Consider the following 22,981-nt stretch of genomic DNA (forward strand, 5'->3'; position numbering starts at 1 on the left):
TAGAACAGGGGCGGGGCTGGAAGGTGCCAGATTATCATGGGAGGTTAAGGTAGGTCATTAAACTACCCAACTATTGAGGTGCAGCTCAAAATAAATCATGGTTTCTCTGTGTGGTTATTGGGGACTAGCAAGGGTGAAGAAATACAGCTGCCGGATTAATTCACTCTATACATTGATATTAAAACAATTCATTTTACAGTTTGGCCGCATTGCTCACTCACACATTTATCATGTAAACTGGTCTGCAGCAGAAGCCACACAGAAGTTCCTCAGTAGGATGCTCCAACCAACCTCCCCCACCCCCTCCAACTGAAGGCCATTTAGGTTGCTTCCAAGGCAGAGACAATTTAAAGCATGCATTCCTTTGCATATGTAAGTCATTCTTTTCCCTTTTCCGCATCCTCAGGCTAACAGCATGTACAGATGATGCTGTTTTTCTTTCTTCAGTCACCTCCACTGCCAAGGCCTACTTGATAGTTTTTCTCTCTTGACTGACAAGTCTTTCCCTTCACTTCCTAAGGCTATACTTCTGTTCCTATGATCATCTTCCCAGATCTGCCCTGGTCATAACCTTGTCTCCAGGCCGGTCGCTACTTTAATACAGTCAATGTGCAGCTCTGGGAATCATCTTAAAAAGGCCATTGCTTTAATGATGCTACGTCATCACCCACCACCCAGAACCTGGAAGCAACTTGTCGCTCACCAAATTAAACCCCACACTCTAGACCACACGGAGAGAGGAGAGGAGCACACAGACACTGACCGAACATCATGGAGATGCCAGTGCTCCGCAGAACCATTTCACCTAAAGTTCCTGCAGATTCTGCAGCGGGATGTCATCCTATCCCAAGCCAGAGCCAGAGCCAGAGCCAGAGCCAGTGATGGAGGTGCTGGTGACTTGTCTAGGACTAGCTAGCAAGCAGCTACCCCTCTCAGGGGATACAATGCTGTGTCAAATTGCAAAGCACACGCTCTAAGCTTCCTGAGGGTGAAGCATCACGTGGCTCATGGTGATGGGCAGACTGCCTGAACAGATAGATCATCAGGGCCGAGCCATAGCTACCCCACTGCCCCTTTGTACTGTATTCTACCACTGAGCTGCATCCCCAGCTCCTTGAATTATCTCTTTATCTCACTTGAGTTTCGTTATAGAACTATCTAGTATCTGTTGTGAGTGTATGTAGGTCTCTCTCCTTTTTCTTTTTTCTTTTTTTTTTTTCTTTTTTTTGAGACAGGGTTTCTCTGTATAGCCCTGGCTGTCCTAGCACTCACTCTGTAGACCAGGTTGGCCTCAAACTCAGAAATCCACCTGCCTCTGCCTCCCAAGTGCTGGGATTAAAGGCGTGTGTCACCACCACCCGGTGATTTAAAAAATTTTTAAACCCTCATGATAATACAGAGACATAGAAAGTATATCATTAGCAGAGCTGGTCAAGGTTAATGACTTGTCAAATTAGGAGACAGAGAGCAAGACCGGAGCTCAGGTCTATCTCACCCAAAGCCCGTGCTCACAGCACACTAGAATAACTTTCCCCAATGACATGGATAAATGGGCACAAGTGGACAGATTAGTGGTAATTTCATTTGCTCTCTGGTGCTGGGGTCTCACATATGTCAAGTACAATGTTATTCCACTGACATCTGTCACTGATTTACTTTTTGAGATAAATTATTTTGAGACAGGGTCTCATGTAGCCCAGGCTGGCCTCAAACTCACAACGTAACTGAGAATGACCCTGAACTCTTGATCCATCTGCCTCCATATCCAAAGTGCTGGCATTACAGGTGTGCACCAGCATACCCAGTTTTTATTTTTTAACTGTTTCTATGCGTATATGCACACAAACAGGTGCCAGGTCACAGGTCAGAGGACAACTAACAGGTATCAGCCCTCAGGTGCTTTTCATCTTTTGTTTGAGACGTGGTCTGTCCCTGAAACATCGGTCAGACTAGTGGGCCTGCAAGCTTCCATCTAAAGATTCTGGAGGGCTGAAGCCAGGTCTTCGTACTTGTGAGGCGAGTGAGTGCTTTACCAACTGAACCATCTTCCCAGCCCAAACCAGATCCGGTTTTCTGTGGTTCTGGGGTTGAACCCAGGTCTTCATGCATGCAGGACGAGTACGCTCATCAGCTGAGCTGTCCAGTCTTTACCCTGAAGCAGCAGACATGCCTTACCTGGGCAGCCTCATAGGTGATGGTCTTGGTCTCGGTGTGGACAATAGGGACGTCTTTGGTTGGGATCTCACTTTTCACAGCACTGGCCGTATCTGAGATGGTGACAGTTTGAGTCTTCACCAGAGGAGGCTGTGGACAGGAAAGAGACAGAGTTGGCCAGATCTTCTTGCAGGCCGTGGAGAGCTGAACCTTCTGACCCTGATCTGATCAAAGCATTGGCTTGAATCGGGCAAAGGCTGGAGTCTCTCTCCAAAGGACACGATTCCCAAAAGGTCCTGACAAGGTGCCACGTCTTGAAAGAGCTATCACTGCAGCCACTTTCATAAGCTTAATGGAAAATTATAACGCCAGACAGTTTATGACCGGCGATATAAAACACTTCAGACCAACCTTCAGAATTTGAATATAAAATTACTTGCCAAATAGAAATCACTTCTATTCGTCCTTGTGACTGGACATTATAATTAAGAAAACCAGGCACATTTCCCTACTAAGTACAAACGTACATGGAGCAGCAGAAGCCCTGGAACACATTTCCTTGGAATTCATTAACTTCTTTCAAATCAATGTCAGATGTTCACTTTGGGATTACCGAGAAGAAACAGTATTTGGAAAACCAGAAAGAAAAAAATTAGTTTTCCCACCACCTGGTGATTAATTTCAGAATTCCGAAAGAATGAACATTAGTGGAATGCCACAGGCCTTTTTGCTGATCTGTTCACCTTTCCCAGGATATCAATCACCCTAAAACTACCATTCAATCATGATAAGGTTAAGCGGCCATTCACCTTAGTGCAGAAGTTAGTGCCCAAGATCAAAGAACCCCAGGAGGAGGCAGTGGAAGTGGTGGGCTGGACAACAGAGTGGTCACGTGTCAGTGAGGAGTACTGGAGAGTCCTTGAGCATGGTCTTAGGACTCCGAAGGCTCCTCCCACAGGAGTATCCGTAATTCACCTCTCACCATAGCTCAGCCTTGAGATGGAAAGAGGAACCAACTTACACCTGCTGCTCCAAGGTAAGTAGCTGGAGTTTATTCCTAAGAGTTTCGTTAAGTCATTCTAAGAGAAAAATGTGCCTAGTCAGAGTCTATTCCTCTGACAGAGTTTCTTTAATCCACCCAGGGCTTCACGTTTAACTGTGACTCTGACAACAGCAGAGACCACACCCTTTACCACCACTACCACCTCGCCTCCTCCACAGACCAGATGCCAGCCCTCTCCCAAAGAGTGTCATTAGACCTGCATTGTCACAGCGGTTACTACCTGGAAACTTCGAATGAGGGTGGGGAACTGGTTACCCACAGGAGAGTCAAGAAAGGATCCGCTCTGGGCCTCAAGGGTCTCCGCTGCTGGACCCGGCTCTTCGCTATTGGCTGCCTTTTTCCCACCGAGTTGCAGCTGGCAGGGAGCTGGAGTTACTTGGAGACTTAACGCACTGGCCTGTCCCTCCACTCCTAAACATTCCCCACTTGGGCCTGTTGGCATCTCTTCAGCATCAAGATAGCCAGCTGCCCCCTGCTCCTTCTCGTCCGCCTCCTTGCTGTTTATGGAGAGGAAGCCAGAACCAAAGCTCTGTGGAGACGCTGGTGGGGTGGTCATCAGGCTCTGACTAGGGACTAATGACTGCTTGGGGCACTCCCCTTCAGAGGCAGGGTAGGCGGGTGGCCCTTTTGTCACGGTAGCCACCTCCTCTGTTCGAATGCCATTTACACTCTACAAATGAATGACACACACAAAGTGAGATCATGGTAAGTGGAGAAATCGGAGTGAAACTCTGAGAATCAGTAAGGATGCTCAGGAAGGCTCAAACATATTAATGTTATTACCACCAAGACTCTTAGCTGCAAAGATGGTCAAAAGAACAACTATTCACACACGGGTCAGCAGCTTAAGCAGTTCCAACTTTGTTTGGACCTATTTCTGGACCACAGTCAACAGGAGAACAGTTTCAGTGCACCTCACATTATTATGCACATCCATCTGCCTACAGCCCTCGGAATACAGCATCTGCAGTCATACCTAAAGGAGCTACTCTGTCACGCCTTCTCACTGGCTCAGTTATGCACAAGACAAAGTAACTTGGAAGTTCATCAAAACATGTTCTGGGTGAGTTCTCCTATCTGCACACTGAGGACATCAAATAGTCCTTAAGAGGAATCTAAGATTTAGACTTCTGTCAGCAGGGAGACAGGAGTAGAGTCCATGTGCATCCATGGCTTCAGACCTGATCCTGATGGCAGGCCTGATGCCAGGGGAAGGGAAGTGGGCAGCAGCTGGCACGCTTCTGCACAGATGAACTGCCCAACATGCCATCCACAGAGGGAGGAAAGTCCAGGAACCAGGTTCCTCCATCTACATGCCTCTCCTCATGGGACATGGGATGGATATGTACACATGTATATATGTACACGCACATACATACATACACATAGATGTTCATATTTATTTAGCTTTTACTGCATCACTTTTTAAACTTGTGGCTCTGAAGCAGTTCATCATGAAAAATTAAGCAGTCACACATATAAAGTAATATGAACTTAAAATTCGCCAGACACTCCTTGCGCCTCTAGCTTGACTTTCTAGGCATCCTCAGCAGTTTGACTCTGGCTGTTAGGGGGAGACGCTCCCGTGTGTGGGGTTAGGACCACTCAGGTCTCAGATCTCAGAAAGATCATTTTACTGCTTTACATGCTATGTGGGAAAGGGGTTCTTCTAGGAAGGTGTTCCTGGAGAAAATACACAACTTGCACCAGTGCCAGTCAGTCAGTCTGTCAGTCAATCAATCAATCAATCAATCATCAATCATCTACCTACCTACCTGCCTATCCACTTATATTTAAAAGTCACTGCTCTTCCCCTGTAAATCAGCCCATTTTGTAGTGAACATAAAATATCGCCCTCTGAAGGCCCTGAACTCTGGATCTACTTCTCTCCTGAGCCATCTTCACACATGCAGCTGAAGAGCATCTGGACCAGGTCCATGCTGAATCAGGCAAGGACATCTCTCACTAGTCAGTTATAAGTATTACATAGGGCATGCCAGAGAGCTGAGGGGGTGGGAATTTAGTTCTCCATAGATCAGACACATAACATATATTGGCTAAATAGCATATGAGTTTCTTCATATTTAAAATGAGACTAACATTTAGCTGAGCTTGTAGAAGTCTTAGTATAATAACATCTATGAAAGTAGATATGAAAGTATGAAAGTATAATAACATCTATGAAAACACTTTTCAACTTTAAGGTCCCTTCACATAATTCAACCAATCAGCAGGGCAGCTATGATGTGCTAGGCCCAGAGGATACAGGAACTGGTTTGTCATCGTTACGAACACACTGGACTACTTTCTGCACCCTTATACCATAAACTTTTGGATTTTTTTTTTCCCTCTAAAGAATCGACTGAAAATAGTTCACAAATGGGCCTTCTCACGATGTGCCCCATCCCAGCTCTGGGAAGTACCAAGCCCATCCACACGCAGAGGAGTACCAAAACTCCTCTACATAATTTTCCTACAACTGGAAGGCTGGCAAATTATGACAACTACACAATCTAAACAATGGTCAACTTTATTGGTGTTCGCTTTTTTTTAAAGAAAGAACAGTGTCACTATGTGTCCCTGGCTGGCCTTGAATTTGTGATTAACTTTCTCAAGTGCGGGAATTATGGGTATACAACATGCCTGGCAGGCCAGCTTTGTGTCAGTCTGCAGAAATGATGTGACAGACTGCCATCAAGAAGCTATTTGTTAATTAAACATTGTTTAGGGGAAAACCTCTTTTTGATTTTGTTTTGTTCTGTTTTGTATGCCCCTGGGCAGGGCTAATGGTTCTTTCTCCCTCCTCAGGAGGCCCTAGGGACTAAACTCAGGCTTGGCAACAATTAAACATATTGATTTTCCTCCCCCTAAAGCAAATATAGAAAAGACCAAAGGTTCAAGCTGTAGTGAGAGTAATGTCAATTTAATAAATACTCACAGTGCCTTGCATGCATGAGCTGTCATAAACAGAGGGAAGACTGGCAGCGGTTGGCTTGGTTAGCCATGTGACACACTCTAAGACCAGGTCAACCTCTCTGGTTGGTACCACTGTCTGATCTTGCGGGCAACATTGCCAGCCATTTACTGGACATCTCCTATCTCCCTTAGAAGGATGTACTATGCTCACCTTCGAGTGCTGATAAATGGTAGCACCGTCTGTCTAGTGTGCTAGGTCTCTGTGTTCTCTGTATGTGTTTGTGTACAGGTGTGGGGGTGTGTACCTGCATATGTGGAGGTCAGAGGACAACTCGTGGAAGCCAATTCTCTCCTTCCACCATGTGGGTCTCAGGGTTGGATCTCTGGCAGTTGGACTGGGCACCTTTACTGAGAGCCAGCTCACTTACCCAGGCCATTTTCATCCTGGAATACTTACCCTAGCCAATTGTCTGTTTTAACATTTACTAGCTTCACTTAAGCGCCACTTGGTTTTTAAGAGACAAAGGTTTTCACTGGTGTGGAGTGTGCTAATCACTGGTCGGTGAGCGAGCCCTGGGATCCTCCTGTCTCCATCACCCTAGTGCTGGGATTAAGCATGTGCCACCACACCTAGTATTTTTACTTGGTTTCTGGGTTCCACTAGACTACCTCCCTAGTACCTCATTTAATCCTTTGTTATCTCACTTTGTGTAATCATTATCCTGATTTTATAAATGGAGGAATAAAGAGCTTAAGCTAGGGTTTGGATTCAGCTCTGCCCCTGGTTCTGGGACTCCTCCCTTCTCACAGCACAAGGCAGGATTCTAAGAGGACTAATGCACATGTCTGACTAAGAAGAATGACCATTCCAACAGCTGAATCTTAAGAAGCACGATGACCACCCAAAGAACCCATGGGAGGACATATTTTAGTGGCTGACATTACATTTTTCAAGACATTTGAAAAGACAGAAGATAAGACTGGCCAGGGGATATAAAGTCTCATGACAAGAGAAACCCATAATTTGGCAGCTAACGTCCATGAAGAATTCTAACTGACAATGCTGCTGCCTTTGGCCACGATCATCAGCATAGACCACAGTATTATATAATACTGCACAACTGCATGATACCAAATTAGCCTAGAAACTACGAAGGGATATTGCCAGAAATATGACTTGACATATGGCTGTGTCTAAACCATCCACAGCGAAAGGCAAAATTGAGGCTTTATGAGACTGAGGTGTCTGTTGGTCTAGATGTTGCTTATCTGGACTGTTGGAAGACTCAAGGGAGAAGCAGGCTACAATAAGAGACCAGATACCTGTATAAGGCACCAGGCAATATGCTGGTTTCAAGCACATGAGAAGGCCCAGGGATGGTTGTACAGATCTCTAATCCTACACTTGATATACATAGGCAGAGCTCGGTGAGTCCAAGCCAGCCTCCTGGTCTACATGAGTGCCACACTATCCAGAACTACATATTGGAACACACACACATGCACACCACTCTCTCTCATATATATAAAAATGAAAAGAAAGTCCATTAGAAAAATATTGGAAAATGTTTAGTTGAATAGGAAAATCATTTGAGAGTTCAGTCTCAATTAAAAAGATAATAGCTCCTGAGGTAAACACAAGATATCAGAAGTTCAAGGCCATCTTTGGTTATATACTCAGTTTGAGGTCCTGGAATACGTGAGATCCTGTCTCAAAAGTACAACTCCCAGCCAGGCATGGTGGCGCACGCCTTTAATCCCAGCACTTGGGAGGCAGAGGCAGGCAGATTTCTGAGTTCGAGGCCAGCCTGGTCTACAGAGTGAGTTCCAGGATAGCCAGGGCTATACAGAGAAACCCTGTCTGGAACCCCCCCCAAAAGTACAACCCTCCCCCAAAAGTTCATGGTGCATACTAAGTATGAGATTCAATATATTTTGTTGAAGAAAACAGATTCCCCCCACCCCAAAGGCTTTCTACATGTTCAATGAGATTGTATCCAAAATTTCTCAGGAAACACTGGGAGTTTGCTATAAGTGTTAGGTATCTGCTGCCACCCATTAAACCCAATCTAGTCTTTTCTTTCAGGTTACTTTGAAAAGACTCACACATTTAAAGAGACTACGGCAACAGCCACAGTTGTGCCTAAAAGTCTAATATAAGAGAGCACAGTAAAAACACATTTTGAAAAACCTTTCTAAGATTATTCTACTTAAGCAGAAGTCAGTCATATTTTCCTGAAGTCATATTTTCGTAATAATTTCTCCCCTGTTTATCTTTCGCTTGTTCTCTTCTTGGTGAAGGTCAGTGCTGCCTTTGAGCTGTCGGGCTGTGAGAGGAAACCAGCACCTGTCTCAGAGGAAAAGGAGAAATGTACCTAGCATCATCTTGTCTTATCTCTCTACAGAGTGAGACTCTGGGTAGACAGAAGAGAAACAGGTGAAGAGCAGAGTGGTTCTTGGGAACCTGCCAGGATGCACTTCAGGCCTCCACCTCAGGCCTCCACCTCAGGCCTCCACCTCAGGCCTCCACCTCAGGCCTCCACCTCAGGCCTCTACCTCAGGCTGCCACCTCAGGCCTCTACCTCAGGCCTCTACCTCAGGCCTCCACCTCAGGCTGACACCCCGGGCCTCCACCTCAGGCTGCCACCAGCTGCCAAAATGAGGGAAGAAGGAAAACTGCTGACTTGGAAGACTGACCTTCTCTCAATAACATGATGTTTCAGGTCCTCATACACTTAAAAAGGGTCATGAGTTCAAGGCCAGCCTAGGCTACTTAGTTTGACACCTCTTAGCCTACTAAGCTTTTTTCAAAACAAGGGAGGAAGAAAAGGTGAGTGGCCCAATCACAGTTAACTTAAGAACTCATGTATATGCAGGAGAATGGATCTTACCAAGCTGTCCTCTAACAAGTATACAACCACACCCCTAACACAATAGTGATAATGATAATGATAATGATAATTTTCATCAGTAATGATTGATGATGGATAGTTAATATATAAACGGCAGGGATATTCTTAGAAATACAAATTACAAATCTGACTAAATCTAGATTTCATTCCCTAGTAAATTTTAACATTATAAATTTGCCTCTGGAACAATGAAGACATGCAACAGAAATTACTACTCGCCTGTTAAAGCTCTATCAATGGCTGAGGTCAGCGGCGGAGACTTGCCTAGCAGGTACCAAAACCCAGGGTTTGATCCCCAGTATTGGAGGAAACAGAATAGTAAAAACCCAAAGTCATAATAGCAATTAGAAATATAAAATATAAAATCAGTGTTCCCCCACCTCCATCTGAATAACTCTGCTTAGTGATATACACTGAAGACATGCACCAGTAGTATGTTTTATATCTAGATTTTGACAGAAGTCTCTGGGATTGAGCCCAGAGCATCCGCTGTACTCTTAGTCCCCATTTATATTCCTTTCAGCAAAGAAGCATGAAGCAGAGCGGTACAGACCAGTACACCTGGTCCCAATGCAGGGGCAGGCGCTCTTGAGCAAGATTACTGATTTAATGGAGGAGGTTCATCTTTTTACCCTTTGTCAAGGTTTCAAGCAGTCTTCAGCAGAGAGGGGAGGGGCACATATGCATGTTCGAATTTGTATGATGCTGGTATTAAACCAAGGTTTCTGCACAAGGAAAATGTTTCACCACTGAGCTACATTTCTAGCCCTTATTCTTGGTGTACTTTACAGAATATCTCCAGTTAAGAATCTTGGGGAAAAAAAACTGTGATAGAAGAATTGAATAAACACTATGCACATATTTAATAAATATTCTTGAACCAAGAGAGGAACACTGGACAGGGTATTTTGCATGCGTGCATGAATACAGTATGTGTCTGTACGCCCCCGTGTCTGAGCACACACATGGGTAGCATGTACAGCACATGCATGTATTCCACAGGGCATGTGTGCGTGGAGTGAGAGAGGCTGACTGCGGGCGCTATCAAGACGGGATCTTTTTGAACCTTGCTGCTCTGTGTGTCAGGCCGCTGCTCCCAGGGCTTCTGGAGGATCTTCTGTCTCCTCCCGTCTTCTTGCAGGAGCACTGGGGTGCTGATGTTCCTCACCATGCCCACCTATCCGTGTGGGTGAATCACCTGAGGACTCAAACCCAGGTCCTCAGCCCGAGAGGCAGGTGCTTACCCCTGAGCTACCTCCCCAGCTCAAATGTATCTATCTATCTTAAATAGATATTTAAATATTTATTTATTTATTTGATGTTTATGAGTGCTGTCTACATGTACACCTGTATGCCGGAAGAGGGCATCAGATCCCATTATAGATAGTTGTGTGGGAACATGTGGTTGCTGGGAATTGAACTCAGGACCTCTGGAAGAGCAGCTAGGACTCTCAACCACCCATCACCTCTCAATGGGCTATTTTAAAAGGCTACTTCTTATATAGATATCCAACATTAAAAAGGTAATCCTGATTAATCACAAAATCTACCACCATTTTAAAGTGTAACTAGCTCATTGCTGTTTCTAAGCCTCAAAGCATATCTTTCTATGTTGTAATTACTCAAACGCTTGCTTTCTGAAATTAAGATCTTCCAAGAGTGCCTTGTATTTAGCACCTGTAACAAAACCCACCATGGTTATTAAAAACTACCAGAGGCTTCATATTCTCTACATTTTGTTTTGTAATTTGTCACAAAAAAGCAAAACAAACAAACAAAAAAACTGCACTGGCTTTTTATGTATGTACTTAATGGTACAATCAACTCTGTACCATTGTCTGCCACGACTTGGGGCTAGCTGAAACACACATATCTCAAGAAAAATTGATACATTAAACTCTTATTAGTTAGTGTTTCTGTATGTTAAGAAGAAAGCGGTCTGTTAGGCTTTTTAAAAAAATAGTATACTGATTTAAAGTTTTGTGTGTGTATGTACGAGTGCAGGTAGAGTGACCTGTTTGTGCACATGGGGTCCAAAGGTTGATTTGAAGCATCTTACTTGGTCTCTCTCCATCTTGTTTCTGTGGCAGGACACTCTCTGAACCTAGAGCTGGCTGTTATAGGAGCTTCCTTTTTCTGCGACCCAAAGCCCCAGAGTTACAGGTGCACATTGCCACACCTAGGTTGGTTGTTTGTTTGCTTGTTTTTTAAGATTTATTTATTTAATACAAGTACACTGTCACTGTGTTCAGACACACCATAAGAGGGCATCATATCCCATTACAGATGGTTGTGAGGCACCATGTGGTTGCTGGGAATTAAACTCAGGACCTCTGGAAGAGCAGCCAGGGCTCTTAACCGCTGAGCCGTCTCCCCAGCCCCACAGACAAGTTTAATAAGAAAGCAGAGTGGCAGAGGTGACCGTAGGATTGGGGGTACAAGGCTCACGCAGACACAATACCTCCAAAAGCACATTACCCTTGATTTGCAAACCCAGTAAGAAACACACTACACTGTACTGCAAAGGCCCACAGAGCTGGCAGGGGTCTCGGCTATCTCACTAAGCACAGAAGGAAGACACCAGCAGAAGAGTCCAGCTCCTCGTCCTTAACTAGGGTAGACAATAAATATCACAGTCACATGTATTAGCAACATTGAAATATTCCCAGATGGTCTGCAACATGCAAGGGGAAAAAGCTGTCAACCCCAACCCTGGGAGCATCAGTTCTCTGCGAGTGCTCTGTCTCTACTGTCTTTAAAAAAAAAAAATGGCAAAGTCTCATGTCTCAGATAAGAAGGCTTTAACTGCCCCAGGAAAAGGCTGAAAAAAAAATCTAACATATAACATTATACGTTAACATGACAAATATTTATAATCTCTTCTCTCTTTTGAGAAACTACAAATGTCAGTGTTTTCCTTGATTGTATAATAACCAGAATGAACATCAACCTGGTAATTAACAAAACAACATTTACTTTCAAAATCGCTTTTAAATGGGCACTTGCAATAAAAGATAAATCAGACATGGTAACGGCTTCTTCGGTAAAAAGCCACGAGTAAACAGCACATAAAGATGACAGGGCAGGCAGCAGTAGCCCATTCTTCAGCCAAAAAAGGAAACGAATGAAGAAAGAACAAAAATGACTGAAAAGAAAACATCCCTAGTCTCCAACCCCCAAAGCCTATAAACCATAGCGCCCACCACTTTAAAACTCAGGCCACCAGCAGCTTCCAGAGGGACACAGCGATGGGGATAAACTAACAACACTCGCCTGGAGGGAGGCGATAGACCACAATGCACTTCTCCTAGGCATCATGTCTTCCTTGGTCATACCCCTATCTTTTTTAGTTTGTACGCTGGAAATAAGTCTGGTTCTCAGCAGAGTTCCCATGAGACTCAGTCCTGTTCAAGGGCCAAGACTGTTTCCCAGTGTACAGAGCTTCTATCTGGGTAGAAGAGCTGATCATTCTCCTAGACATGATAAGACTGCTTTCAGGATAAGAACATACAACATGGTTTCTCTTTTCCAATGAAGGCAGTGAAGCTTGCCAATAACAGCAATTCTTCAAATTGTTTTGACTTTTTTTTTTTTTTAAGTGCTGGAGATTGAACCCAGCACCTCGCACATACTAGGCATGGTTCTGAGCTAGCCTCTGCCTTCCCAGATGCAGTCTTTATGGTTTTCTGGATGGTCCTGTTATTAGATTATCCCCAAATAGGTGACTGCAAAAGCAAACAGCTCCAAAACCCATGCCCGGTGCAAAATTTTAACTATTAGCTAATAGAAAATTTTGCCTTAGCACTGCACTCACCCTCGAGGACTCCACAGATCAAAGATGGAGCATCTCACACCTGAGCAGATCTGCAGAAGTCAGAGTACTTAAGCAAATGTTAAAGGTTATGCTGAACACGGCTGAGAGAACAGAAAACTTGGCTGGTCAATTTTTCTTCATTACACTGTAAAGGGTCAGGTACAGGCGGCACAAACCAGCACAAAAATCCCAGTCACTTGTGATGGAACATTAAATTTGTAAGTGAAACTTCACAGAAACCTCATTTCTAAAACTTATTAAAGCCTCCCCCCTTTTTCTTTAAGAGACGGGGACTCACACCGGCCTTGACCTCATTGTGTAGACAAAGCTAACCTTAGATTCCTGATTCTCCTGCCTCTTGCTTCCCAAGGGCTGGATTACAAATGTGTGCCACAATTTCCAGCTTCACTCAACTCTTAATAACCACTTAAACATTCTACTCCAACTTGATGTCTAGAAAACAGACCTTGATTCCACAGAACTACATGCAATACAAAAGAAAAGCCTACAGCAATGAAATGGCTTTCTGTGCTAATATTTTCAACAAATTCTGGAAAGGAACATGGCTTAGAGAGACAGAACAGCATTTTTCTATTACTTAGACGTTACTACAAGAGTATATCTTGAGCTGGTAAACAGACCACTTCAAAGTGTGGAGTGTTTGGTGGTTCAAGTCATCAACAGAAAAATACAATACAATCTGGAGCTGTGGCACTAAGAGAGGGCTTCCTCAAGGTGGAGTAACCCCTCTTATTCCACATGATAGGAATAAGCTCTCTTCACACCCACGGATTCACACCCACTCCACTCTTCAATCTGATCAGAATGGCAATAACAGATGGTTAATAACTACTAATTTATTCGGTGCTCTTAAAAAAACACACACACACACAAAAGGCAAGTTAGCATAATAAAATGTAGCAATTACAAGTTACTGTGACTAGTTAAATTGGTTAGAAAAAATTATTTTTAAGACTTGACACAAATAAGTCAAATGAATACAAAGCTGATTTAAGACAATATTTTGGGAATTAAACACATGCAAAGAGATGCCTCTCTGTATCAGGACTAAGCAATCACGGGGTGCAGACAGTGTCTTCGAGGCAGGCACCTCAAGTCGATCAGCTGAAGTACAAGTCCTCCCCTCTCCACCCTCCCATCTCTTTTAGATCTGCCTGTGTCCAGTATCACCAGCTCTAACTTCCTTAACAATTTCTAGCAACCAGAGGCTGGCTTGCACTGAGAGCTAGTCACCATAAATCTACATAATAATAATGCAATTAAGGTGAGAAAAATATCAAAGAAAATGTCCGAAAAGAGAAATCCTGTAGCAGGTTTCTATAGGCTTCATACCATGCTAAAATGCTAATGGGTAAACAGTTTCTTTAAGTAAGTTTAACAGCAAAGGATCCCGGACAGGAGACTGAAAGGAAAAGGGGCTTGGGGCTTATTAAGAATCACTCCTAACAAGCAATAACATAAGGCCAAAAAAAGGGAACAAAGCCAGTTTTAAAAGGACATTATTTTCTGCTAACTTACCAAAAACAACTGCCCCCAATGGTCTCTGATCTAGGGACTCAAAGAAGTTTTTTATTTTGACAAGAATAATTAGAAAAGCAAACGAGTCCCTTAAATGCCTAATCTTAAATGTATGCATGACTGAAGCACAGACGTGCACTTCACTTAGAAAGGGGTTATTTTTAATTACGCACATGTGTGTGGGAGTGGCGCTGCACCTGAGTACAGGTGCCTACAGAGGCCTGAGGCCCTGCATCCCTGCTAGAGCTGGAGTTCTGGGCAGGGGTGAGCCTCAGCATGAGCACTGCAATTGAGCTGAGGGTCGAACTCAGATTCTAGGAAGGGCAGCAAGCACTCTTAAGCACTAAGCCATCTCTCCAGCCCTCATTATTTTTTAAAACCATACTTATTACATAATTTTAGAATCTGGTTAAAGAGAAGGTACTTAGGAATTACTATTGCTTTATTTTGTATGAGAAAATGGAGACAGGTCCTTTAAATCCAAACAAAAGCAAGTGGGTAGATGGTAGTCAGCAAGTTCTACTAGGACCACAGTCAACGCAGAGAAGGCAGGTAAAGACAAGGGCACTGTGTTACCATGGGATTCCACGTTCCAGTGAAGATCCACCTGATGCTGTTTTCCAACTTCCATAAACAAAATAATACTTTTTTAGAAAAAAAAAAAAGTAGCCAATCAGCTTTCTAGTCTGTGAGGGAAATCTGAGAACTAGTCCCCACAGGCCAAATTCCAGTCTATCTTTGTTTTTATATGGCCATAAGCTAAGAATAGATGGCTTTTAAATGGGCAGGGAAAAATATTTAGTGGCATGAAAAATTGTACAAAAATCAAATTTTATGTCTAGTAATTCTGACTGAGACGGCAGTCACACAGAATCCCATCTTGCTTCTGGCTGTGGCAGAGCTGAGCAGTTGTGAGAAGCCTGACACCTTACTGTGTCACTCCTCAGAGAAGCTGTGCCAACCACTTATCCACCTGACACACAACTCTTGTAAGTTTGATAGATTTTGTTTTTATAGCATATAAAACAATAGAAAAACGTATCAGATTGATGTCAGTCATGTATTTCAGATAAACAAACATTCCATTAATGACCTTATACCCCAAGATGGACTTATACATTATGAACACATACGCCAGTCTTGATAATATATTCTGAAGTGAAAATAGCTGATCAATAGCTATGGTAAAGGAAAACCAAAGCAAATTACAAGATGTTAACAAGAGAGACCAACATTTACCATAGTGGCATCCAACCTGCACAGTCTTCCTTAGCTGTCTGCTCTTAGGGATTAGGCATATAGTGATCCAATTTATCTCAGTACAAGAGAGTCCATGTAAAAGTTAGAGGTTATCCATTACCATCTGTTACTAGTAATTCAGTTCACACATTGGTTGTTTGTTATATACAAGGCAAGGTGGTACCTGGGATCCACAGGTGGCAGGTGGCAAACAAAGAACAAACCAAACAAAGGCTCACCGGTTGATACAGACAGCAACCCTCAAAGGCTAAGAACTAAGATTAGCTCCACAAGAGAGCTGCCTTTAATTAACAAGAAGTTTCAGGAAGAGGTCAGAGATTTAGTTCCCTTTCTTTTTTTCAGAGTGTAATCTAGTCTGGTTTCCACTGGCTCTCCTGCCTCAGTCTCATTATGTAATGAGACTGGTAATGTCAGCATTACCAGTTCTGTACAATCCCACCCAACTCAAACTCTTTACAATCCCTGCACTCAAGACTGATAAGAGAAGCTATGGAGAAGCTCCCCAACGTAACACAATCATCTATCTTGGGAGGTACTCAAGCACAAGCTGCAGTGCCAGCTTCTAAGTCTCTAAATGACATTGTACCAAGAGTCGACTGTCAGAGGCCAGAGGACTTAAGATCTTGTCAGACGCTAGCATCAGAAGTGTTCTTTCTGCATCTTGCAGAGTACAGGAAGTAACTATATTTTCCTGTTCACCTCTCTTTCCTTTTCCCTTCTTACCTCATCCCTCCTCCCACCACCCAGTTCTCCTTTCTGCTTTTCATTGTGCTGGGGATCAAACCAGGGCCTCAGGAAAACTAAACACACACAATAACTGAGCTATCATCCTTTTCTTTAAGACAGCGGGGACTAAAACAAGAAGCTAACTGCTTTTGTTGATTTAGGGACCAGAAAAGATAGCTGGGATTTTGTTTTCCCCTCGTTTTAATCTTAGACTCATCTAATAATTACCCCAAAGAGGATTGTAACCATGGTAATAGGAAGGACACTATAAACACCCAGTCATAAAAAATGAGGAAAAACATTTCAACAAGCTGCCATCTATTCATATAGATAAACTTTCTAAAGTTATTTCATGGGCTGAAGAGATGGCTTAGTGGGTAAGAGCACTGACTGCTCTTCCAAAGGTCCTGAGTTCAAATCCCAGCAACCACATGGTGGCTCACAACCACCTGTAGTGAGATCTGATGCCCTCTTCTGGTGTGTCTGAAGACAGCTATAGTGTACTTACATATAATAAATAAATAAATATTTTTTTCGAGACAGGGTTTCTCTGTGTAACCGTGGCTGTCCTAGAACTCACTCTGTAGACCAGGCTGGCCTCGAACTCAGAAATCCGCCTGCCTCTGCCTCCCAAGTGCTGGGATTAAAGGCGTGGGCCACCACCGCCCGGCAAGTTATTTCATTTTTAGCCTGTATTTATGACCTGTGGAAATAGTAATCGATGGTAACAGGAATTTTGTTTACCAAATAAAAATTCCCTAAATTTAACCCTGAGGGTCATAGCCACTGCTGCCTTGGTCTGACCTAACTCCAGAGACTCCCTAACCACAGACTTTCATAACCGTCTAGCTCTGGCCAGTCCCAGTAGGCTTTTCTATCTGCTCTGGTACAAGGGGACCCTAAGGAATGAGAGGTGACAGCGGCACCCAGGAAAGCAGCTCACTAACACTAGCACAGTAGTGTAGAGGAGGCAGCTGAAGGAATCCCACAAGCAGACAACAGAATAGAAGGACTTGTCTCAGGCGCTGGTGCCAAGGTCACAAAGGGCAGGGAGTGAGTAGTTAGGTGTCAGGACAAAGGGGAGGTTTCCATGTGGAGAACTGTGAAGTTCACACCTCCATCGTGTGTAGGAAGCATCAAGGAGAGGAGGGCAGCTCTGCAGAGTTCCTCAGAGAAGCAACAGTGAGACAGAAGCTCATCTTGTTTTTCTGTTTTCTAAGTAAATGACCACTGGGTGAGGCGTAAGCACACAGTCTTAGTAACTGAGCCTCAATGATAGAGAGTGCCCCGTGGGTTTATCATAGAAACACAGAAGTGACTTAGGAGCCCTGGGTCCCCAATGACAGCAGCGCAGCTCCAGAGGTGATTCCAGTCTACTCTTCATCAACAGTCAGTCCCCTCCTTAAAGTTTTTACTAACTATGTAAACGAAGTTGTAAAACTTGCAAATGGAATCTACTTCATACCACAAATGCTAGCAATAAGCAAACAGCTAAACGACAGATGTAAATTATAGAAACTGGGCTTACTCCCAAGTGTGCGCTGCTCAGAGAACACCATCTGAATTTATTAAGACCTGGATAAATTTGGAAAAGCATTTTTAACTTTACTAGTTTTAAGTGCTTTGTCAAATATCAGCCAGGATCAGACAGAAATAAGCATGGCTGTTTGCTTACTACAAGAAGAATCTCAAGAGGTTCACATGTGCCTGCTTTTTAAAAATTCTATCTTCCTAGCTCCTCAGGGACTGAGGACTGAACATCATCAATTCCGGAAACATGGTGCAGAGTTGTTCTCATGAGGTAGATTTGTCTGTAAGGAACTAGGTGGAAATATGGGCACCAGCTAGTTAAGACCTCAGCTCACTCTGGAAATGATTCACAGGAAAACAAAGCAAAACCCTAACATTGGCATCAATATCCTTAGTCCACATTACTTCTGCACCTGCCATCAAGAAGCTGGCCCAGGGTAAAGTGGTACCCAGTTACTGGAATGCCCATGATTCTGAGCATGGAGTGAAGGGGGGGGGGGTGGAGAGAGAAAGAGGTGCTGTCTGCCTGTCTGCAGCTTCTTGTATTGGCAGCATTAACTGCAGCCCATGCGGGGCTGGAACAGCTGATGTCTGTCCTCCGATAACTATGACATATATCTTTTGAGCCCATGTTCATCAGCTCTGTTCAATATAAGGACTTGGTATCCACCTATCCGCAGCTTTACTAATAAGAAGTGGCTTCTTTGTTAGCAAAGGTCTTTGAAGATCCTTGCTACACTTCAGAACACTGAACAGTAGTACCATTGGCTCACACTAAACTTTTAATGGATTTGAAATAATTCCAATATAAAAGGAAACAAAATTCAGGGTGATGTTTACAATAATTAATAAAAAGTTGTGTACAACGATGAAAACTGGAACTGTAGGAAATATAATTTGAAAGTTACAAAAGTACTGATAAAATTTTAAGGTTAATTTTTAATTCCTAAAAAAAACTACAATAACATAAAGAATGCTAATTTCGATTGTTACTTCATTACGGAAATCTTACATCTGTTTCACAGATAAAGAGGCATCCTTATAGTTATATGTTCTATCTGCAAAGCAGTTCTGCAGTATTTAAGAGGGCTTTGCAATCACTTTTCTTATGAGTGAATCAATAAATATGCTTATTTACAAAGTGTTTGTTATAAATAGACATAACTTGTAACACAAACCATATATATCTAGATTTTTTTAAAAAGAAAAAAAAATCTAGCCTGGTCCTTGCTTTTTTTCCAGTTTTTTTCCCCTAAGTCCAATAATGACAGAGTATACCATAGCAGTGTTCAGTAAATATCAGACAATCCTATCTGTCAAATCAACAGATCACTACTACTGAGCACTGAGGAACAACAACACACTTCTTGGTTTTACTGTTTTACTCTCTCTTCCTCCCTCCCCCCCCACCTTTTCAAAGGCAAAAGCCATCTTTAGAAATTTCATTGACCAAAAAGCACTAAGAAATAATATAAAATATAATAGTCTCAATGTGATGAGTCTAACTCAGAGTCCAAAATAGTATTTGAGAAGTTAACAACTCATTCAGATTGATGCGTTCAAATGCTATAGAAAGCAAGTGACATCATGCAAGGTTAATACAGTCAGGTGAGAAACCACCAATTTAGCATCTAAGCGGTGCACTGAGGAAGGCGTGCTCACCTCTCTATCAGAGAAGTCTCATAATCAACATGCAAACTGGACACATGTCACAGGGAAAGCTTAGACTCAAGGCTACTGATTAGAAACAATTGATTTTTAACACAAGTGGGAGAACAGGTCTGAAGTACAAGGAAGCAAAGTATCATTTAAGCTTATTATAACAGTTAAACATTGCTTCTAGCAACAATTACTTATCCCATAAGGAAATAACAATATTTTAATTTACAGAAAAGTGTGTTTACATACAGATCTCAAGTTAATCTGTACTCCAGGACTTTTAAAGGTAGGTAATCTGAAATTTTCTGCCCTGGCTAGAGGGCACGGGACACCAGCACCATTTCCCTAAACGAAATCAACTCTCTATGCATGAAAAGACAGCATTTAACCTCTGCATGATTCTTCATACCAGGCAGAATAAAAGTGCCTATTCCATACAGCTCATAAACACTCACAAAAAGGCCACAGGTGTCAAAGCCCCTTCCAGAAAAGGCCTTTGTATGTACTGATTAGACACTCGAAGAAAAGGAGTGCTTATGGATTTTTTTTGGATTAAAACTTTCATTTTAAGGCTTTTCAAAGGTTGGGAGGTTGAATTTCTTCTTAAACTACAGAGCCCATGCCACGAAAGTGGCTATAGAGGACTGGGAAAATAGTCCATCAAATTTTTTTCAGAGTGTCCCAGTCTGAGACACTGAGAAGGGAGGACATAGCAGGTCAACAGTAAGAGCATGCACCGTAGCTTTGGGGTGGGTACCACCTGCCATGCACCTCCGTCTGATTTGCCTAAATGAGTTAACTTTGGGGTAGGAGCACTGGCTGGCCAATCCATCGCTACTCCTTTTTCCTCACAGTGTACACTCTGCAGAGATTCACATTTTATTAGTGACAGGAAGAAGAACCTTCAGAGGTCCCTCTGACAGTGAACGCTCAAGATCCAAGGCATGACGTGGGCAGTTACACATTCGAAGCCAGAGACAGAGTTCGGTGGTTTTAGTCTTTGACATGTCAGATGAGCACCCTGTTTTCCAATTACAGAAAGATCAACCACCAAACAGCCAGGGCAAGAACCAGGAGGAAAGACATCATGAAAGGAATACGAGGAGACGGAAAAGCACTAGAGTAGAGGTGGCACTTTTTGAGAGCCTTGTGTTCCTCGGGGATTGGAATAGAAACCTTGGGAGCACTCTCTTCATTTTCTCGCTGGGGCAAGGTTCTCTCAGTGGATCTCTCTGGCCTTTTACTGTTCTCTTCACCCTGTACTAACAGAGCACGTTCCTGTGTCTGCTTTCACAGTAGAAGATCAAGAAAGACAGAGATGAACAAAATGACAGATGGAAAATGCTTAAGAGTGATACTTGGGGATGTGCAAAGGTGTTGGAAGATCTTCTGGATGCTCTCGATGTTCTAGCTCCTCTCTACTTTGGCAATTTACCCTGCAGGTTTAACTATGTGACTAAATTAAAATTTAGTGTTTGGAATAAATCAGTGTTGGAACACTTGGGAGTTCAAGCAGTCACTGGCTTCCCCTCTCTGTCATTTATTGAGGCTATTCATGCATGAATGTTTTTCCACATATGGATTCCAGGTCATTTTTAACTGCTTTGGTGCCGCCAATCATCGATGCATCATTGATAACAAAGCATTCTGCTTGTCGTGAATGGAGTTACTTTTACTAACAAATAGAATGGCAGAATATAAAGAGCAATTTTCTTCTCTTTGAAAAAGACTCTGACTGCAGTAGCTCAGTATGAGAATTCGATTTTGCTCAGTGGAATAGAAGTAAAGACTACAAGATAAGATCAAAATTATAAATTGTATAATGTGTCTCCAGGGTCTACCCTGGGGTGGGGGCAGCCACAGAGAAGAACGAGAAAGGCAAATAGAGCCCCACAAGACCTCAATGATTGCACAGCCTGGGAACCCTGACTGAAATGGTTATGATCATCATGAAGGTTTATATACTTAGCAAATACTTTTGATAACTTTTAAGGGAGTCTCCCCCACTCCCCAATTGTTCAACCTGGACTTTTTCTCCCCTGCATCTCTGTATTCTGCTATCCATGGTCAAGGTAGATGGTATCTATGAGAGGAAAAACTTGGCTCTGAGCTCCTTTAGTTGGGCTAGCCTTCTCTGGTCGGTCTGGAAGCTGAATACTGGTTCTTTGCACACCCCTAAGTGATATGTATCAGGGATAAAGTAGCTAGGGGGCTGGTCAGCAAAAAGAATAAAAGGAAAGACAGGATGCAAAATTATAATGATTTTTAAATGAAGATAAGGTGGGAGAAGAAAGACAACATAAAAAGAATAGGGTATAATTAAATTCATTTTCTCTCTGAGTACACATTAACAACTTCATGCAGCTTTTTCAACCAGCCATGCGCTGAAATAAGCAAACTGAGGACTGCAGATGCTGCAGCAGTGGACACGTGTGTGAGGCAAAGGCTGTGGGTGTGAATTTACAGTGTAGCCAAAAGAAAACATGATTCAGCCACTGTGGTTGAGTCTGGGTGCTCTGGTTAGTGCCATGACAAGAGCAAGTTCTGCATGAACAGCAGCACAGTCACAGCAGCCGCGTTACCTCTGGCCCACCAACCTTTCTTTCCGGGGGGAGGATAGAAGTTTTCTTCACCTGGTCATACACAAATTATATAAGTTCAGTTGCCTTGCAATGCAACGATAAAGCTGCCAAAGGCAGGAGAGGTCCCCCAGAGAGCAGACACGTTAGCCTAACCATAGTAGGAGAGGTTCCCCCAGAGAGCAGACATGTTAGCCTAAACACAGCAAGGTATGCCAGGGAGTGGAGTTGTCCAGGCACAAGAGATTAAGACAGTAGAATTATTTATTCCTTCATTCATTCAGAGGGAGTGTATGTGTGTGTGTGTGTGTGTGTGTGTGTGTATGCACGCACCTACATGTGTGTGCATAAAGCTAAGATTATCTGAGCACTTCTCATGGATCAATTCGAGTTTATAAGAAGTCATTTCTTTCAAGTTCAAAAAATGGTACTGGCACCCCTAAGCCAGCCCTCAGATAATTTCTAAAGGGTTTCTATTCAAAGACATAAGCTATTTTCTGAAAATGGAGACCAATACAAATTGATCAATGCCATTCAAGAAAGCATCAAGTTACTTTTTCAAGTTACTTCAGAGTTCAAGTCAGAACTTCAAGAAAAATATGCAGTTATAGTGTGTGTGTGTGTGTGTGTGTATGTGTGATATTAATAGATGAGATAGCAACGAGCAAGTCACATGAAGACCACCAGGTAAGCAAGGACATTTAAGATCCTCTAGTCTATAAACAGGCCCAACAAGGCCAATAGCTTGTTCAGAGCATTTATTAGGCTTTGGTTGGCCAGATCCTCTCAGTTAATTCAAACCACAACTATCCTTGGACCTTTATGAGTC

The 22,981-nt window shown here is 43.0% G+C and overlaps 1 protein-coding gene across 17 annotated transcripts in view; it reads right to left on the minus strand.

Moving 5' to 3' along the window:
• Positions 1-22,981, minus strand: part of Epb41 (erythrocyte membrane protein band 4.1) — a 161,321-nt gene that overhangs the window by 11,359 nt on the left and 126,981 nt on the right. For 8 of the 17 annotated variants that reach the window (XM_031378882.1, XM_031378881.1, XM_031378885.1 and 5 more), the window contains 2 exons: positions 3,438-3,887; positions 2,176-2,304 (listed from right to left, as the gene is read on the minus strand). The exons of 1 other annotated variant lie outside the window; for it this stretch is intronic. In XM_031378882.1, coding sequence (XP_031234742.1) covers positions 2,176-2,304; positions 3,438-3,887 — 579 coding nt within the window. Of the gene's footprint in view, positions 1-2,175; positions 2,305-3,437; positions 3,888-22,155; positions 22,207-22,981 lie in introns of all 17 variants that reach the window. 8 more of the 17 variants (XM_031378894.1, XM_031378897.1, XM_031378891.1 and 5 more) reach the window with 3 other exon arrangements.

Source organism: Mastomys coucha, unplaced genomic scaffold, assembly GCF_008632895.1.
Source record: "Mastomys coucha isolate ucsf_1 unplaced genomic scaffold, UCSF_Mcou_1 pScaffold18, whole genome shotgun sequence".
NCBI lineage: Eukaryota > Metazoa > Chordata > Mammalia > Rodentia > Muridae > Mastomys > Mastomys coucha.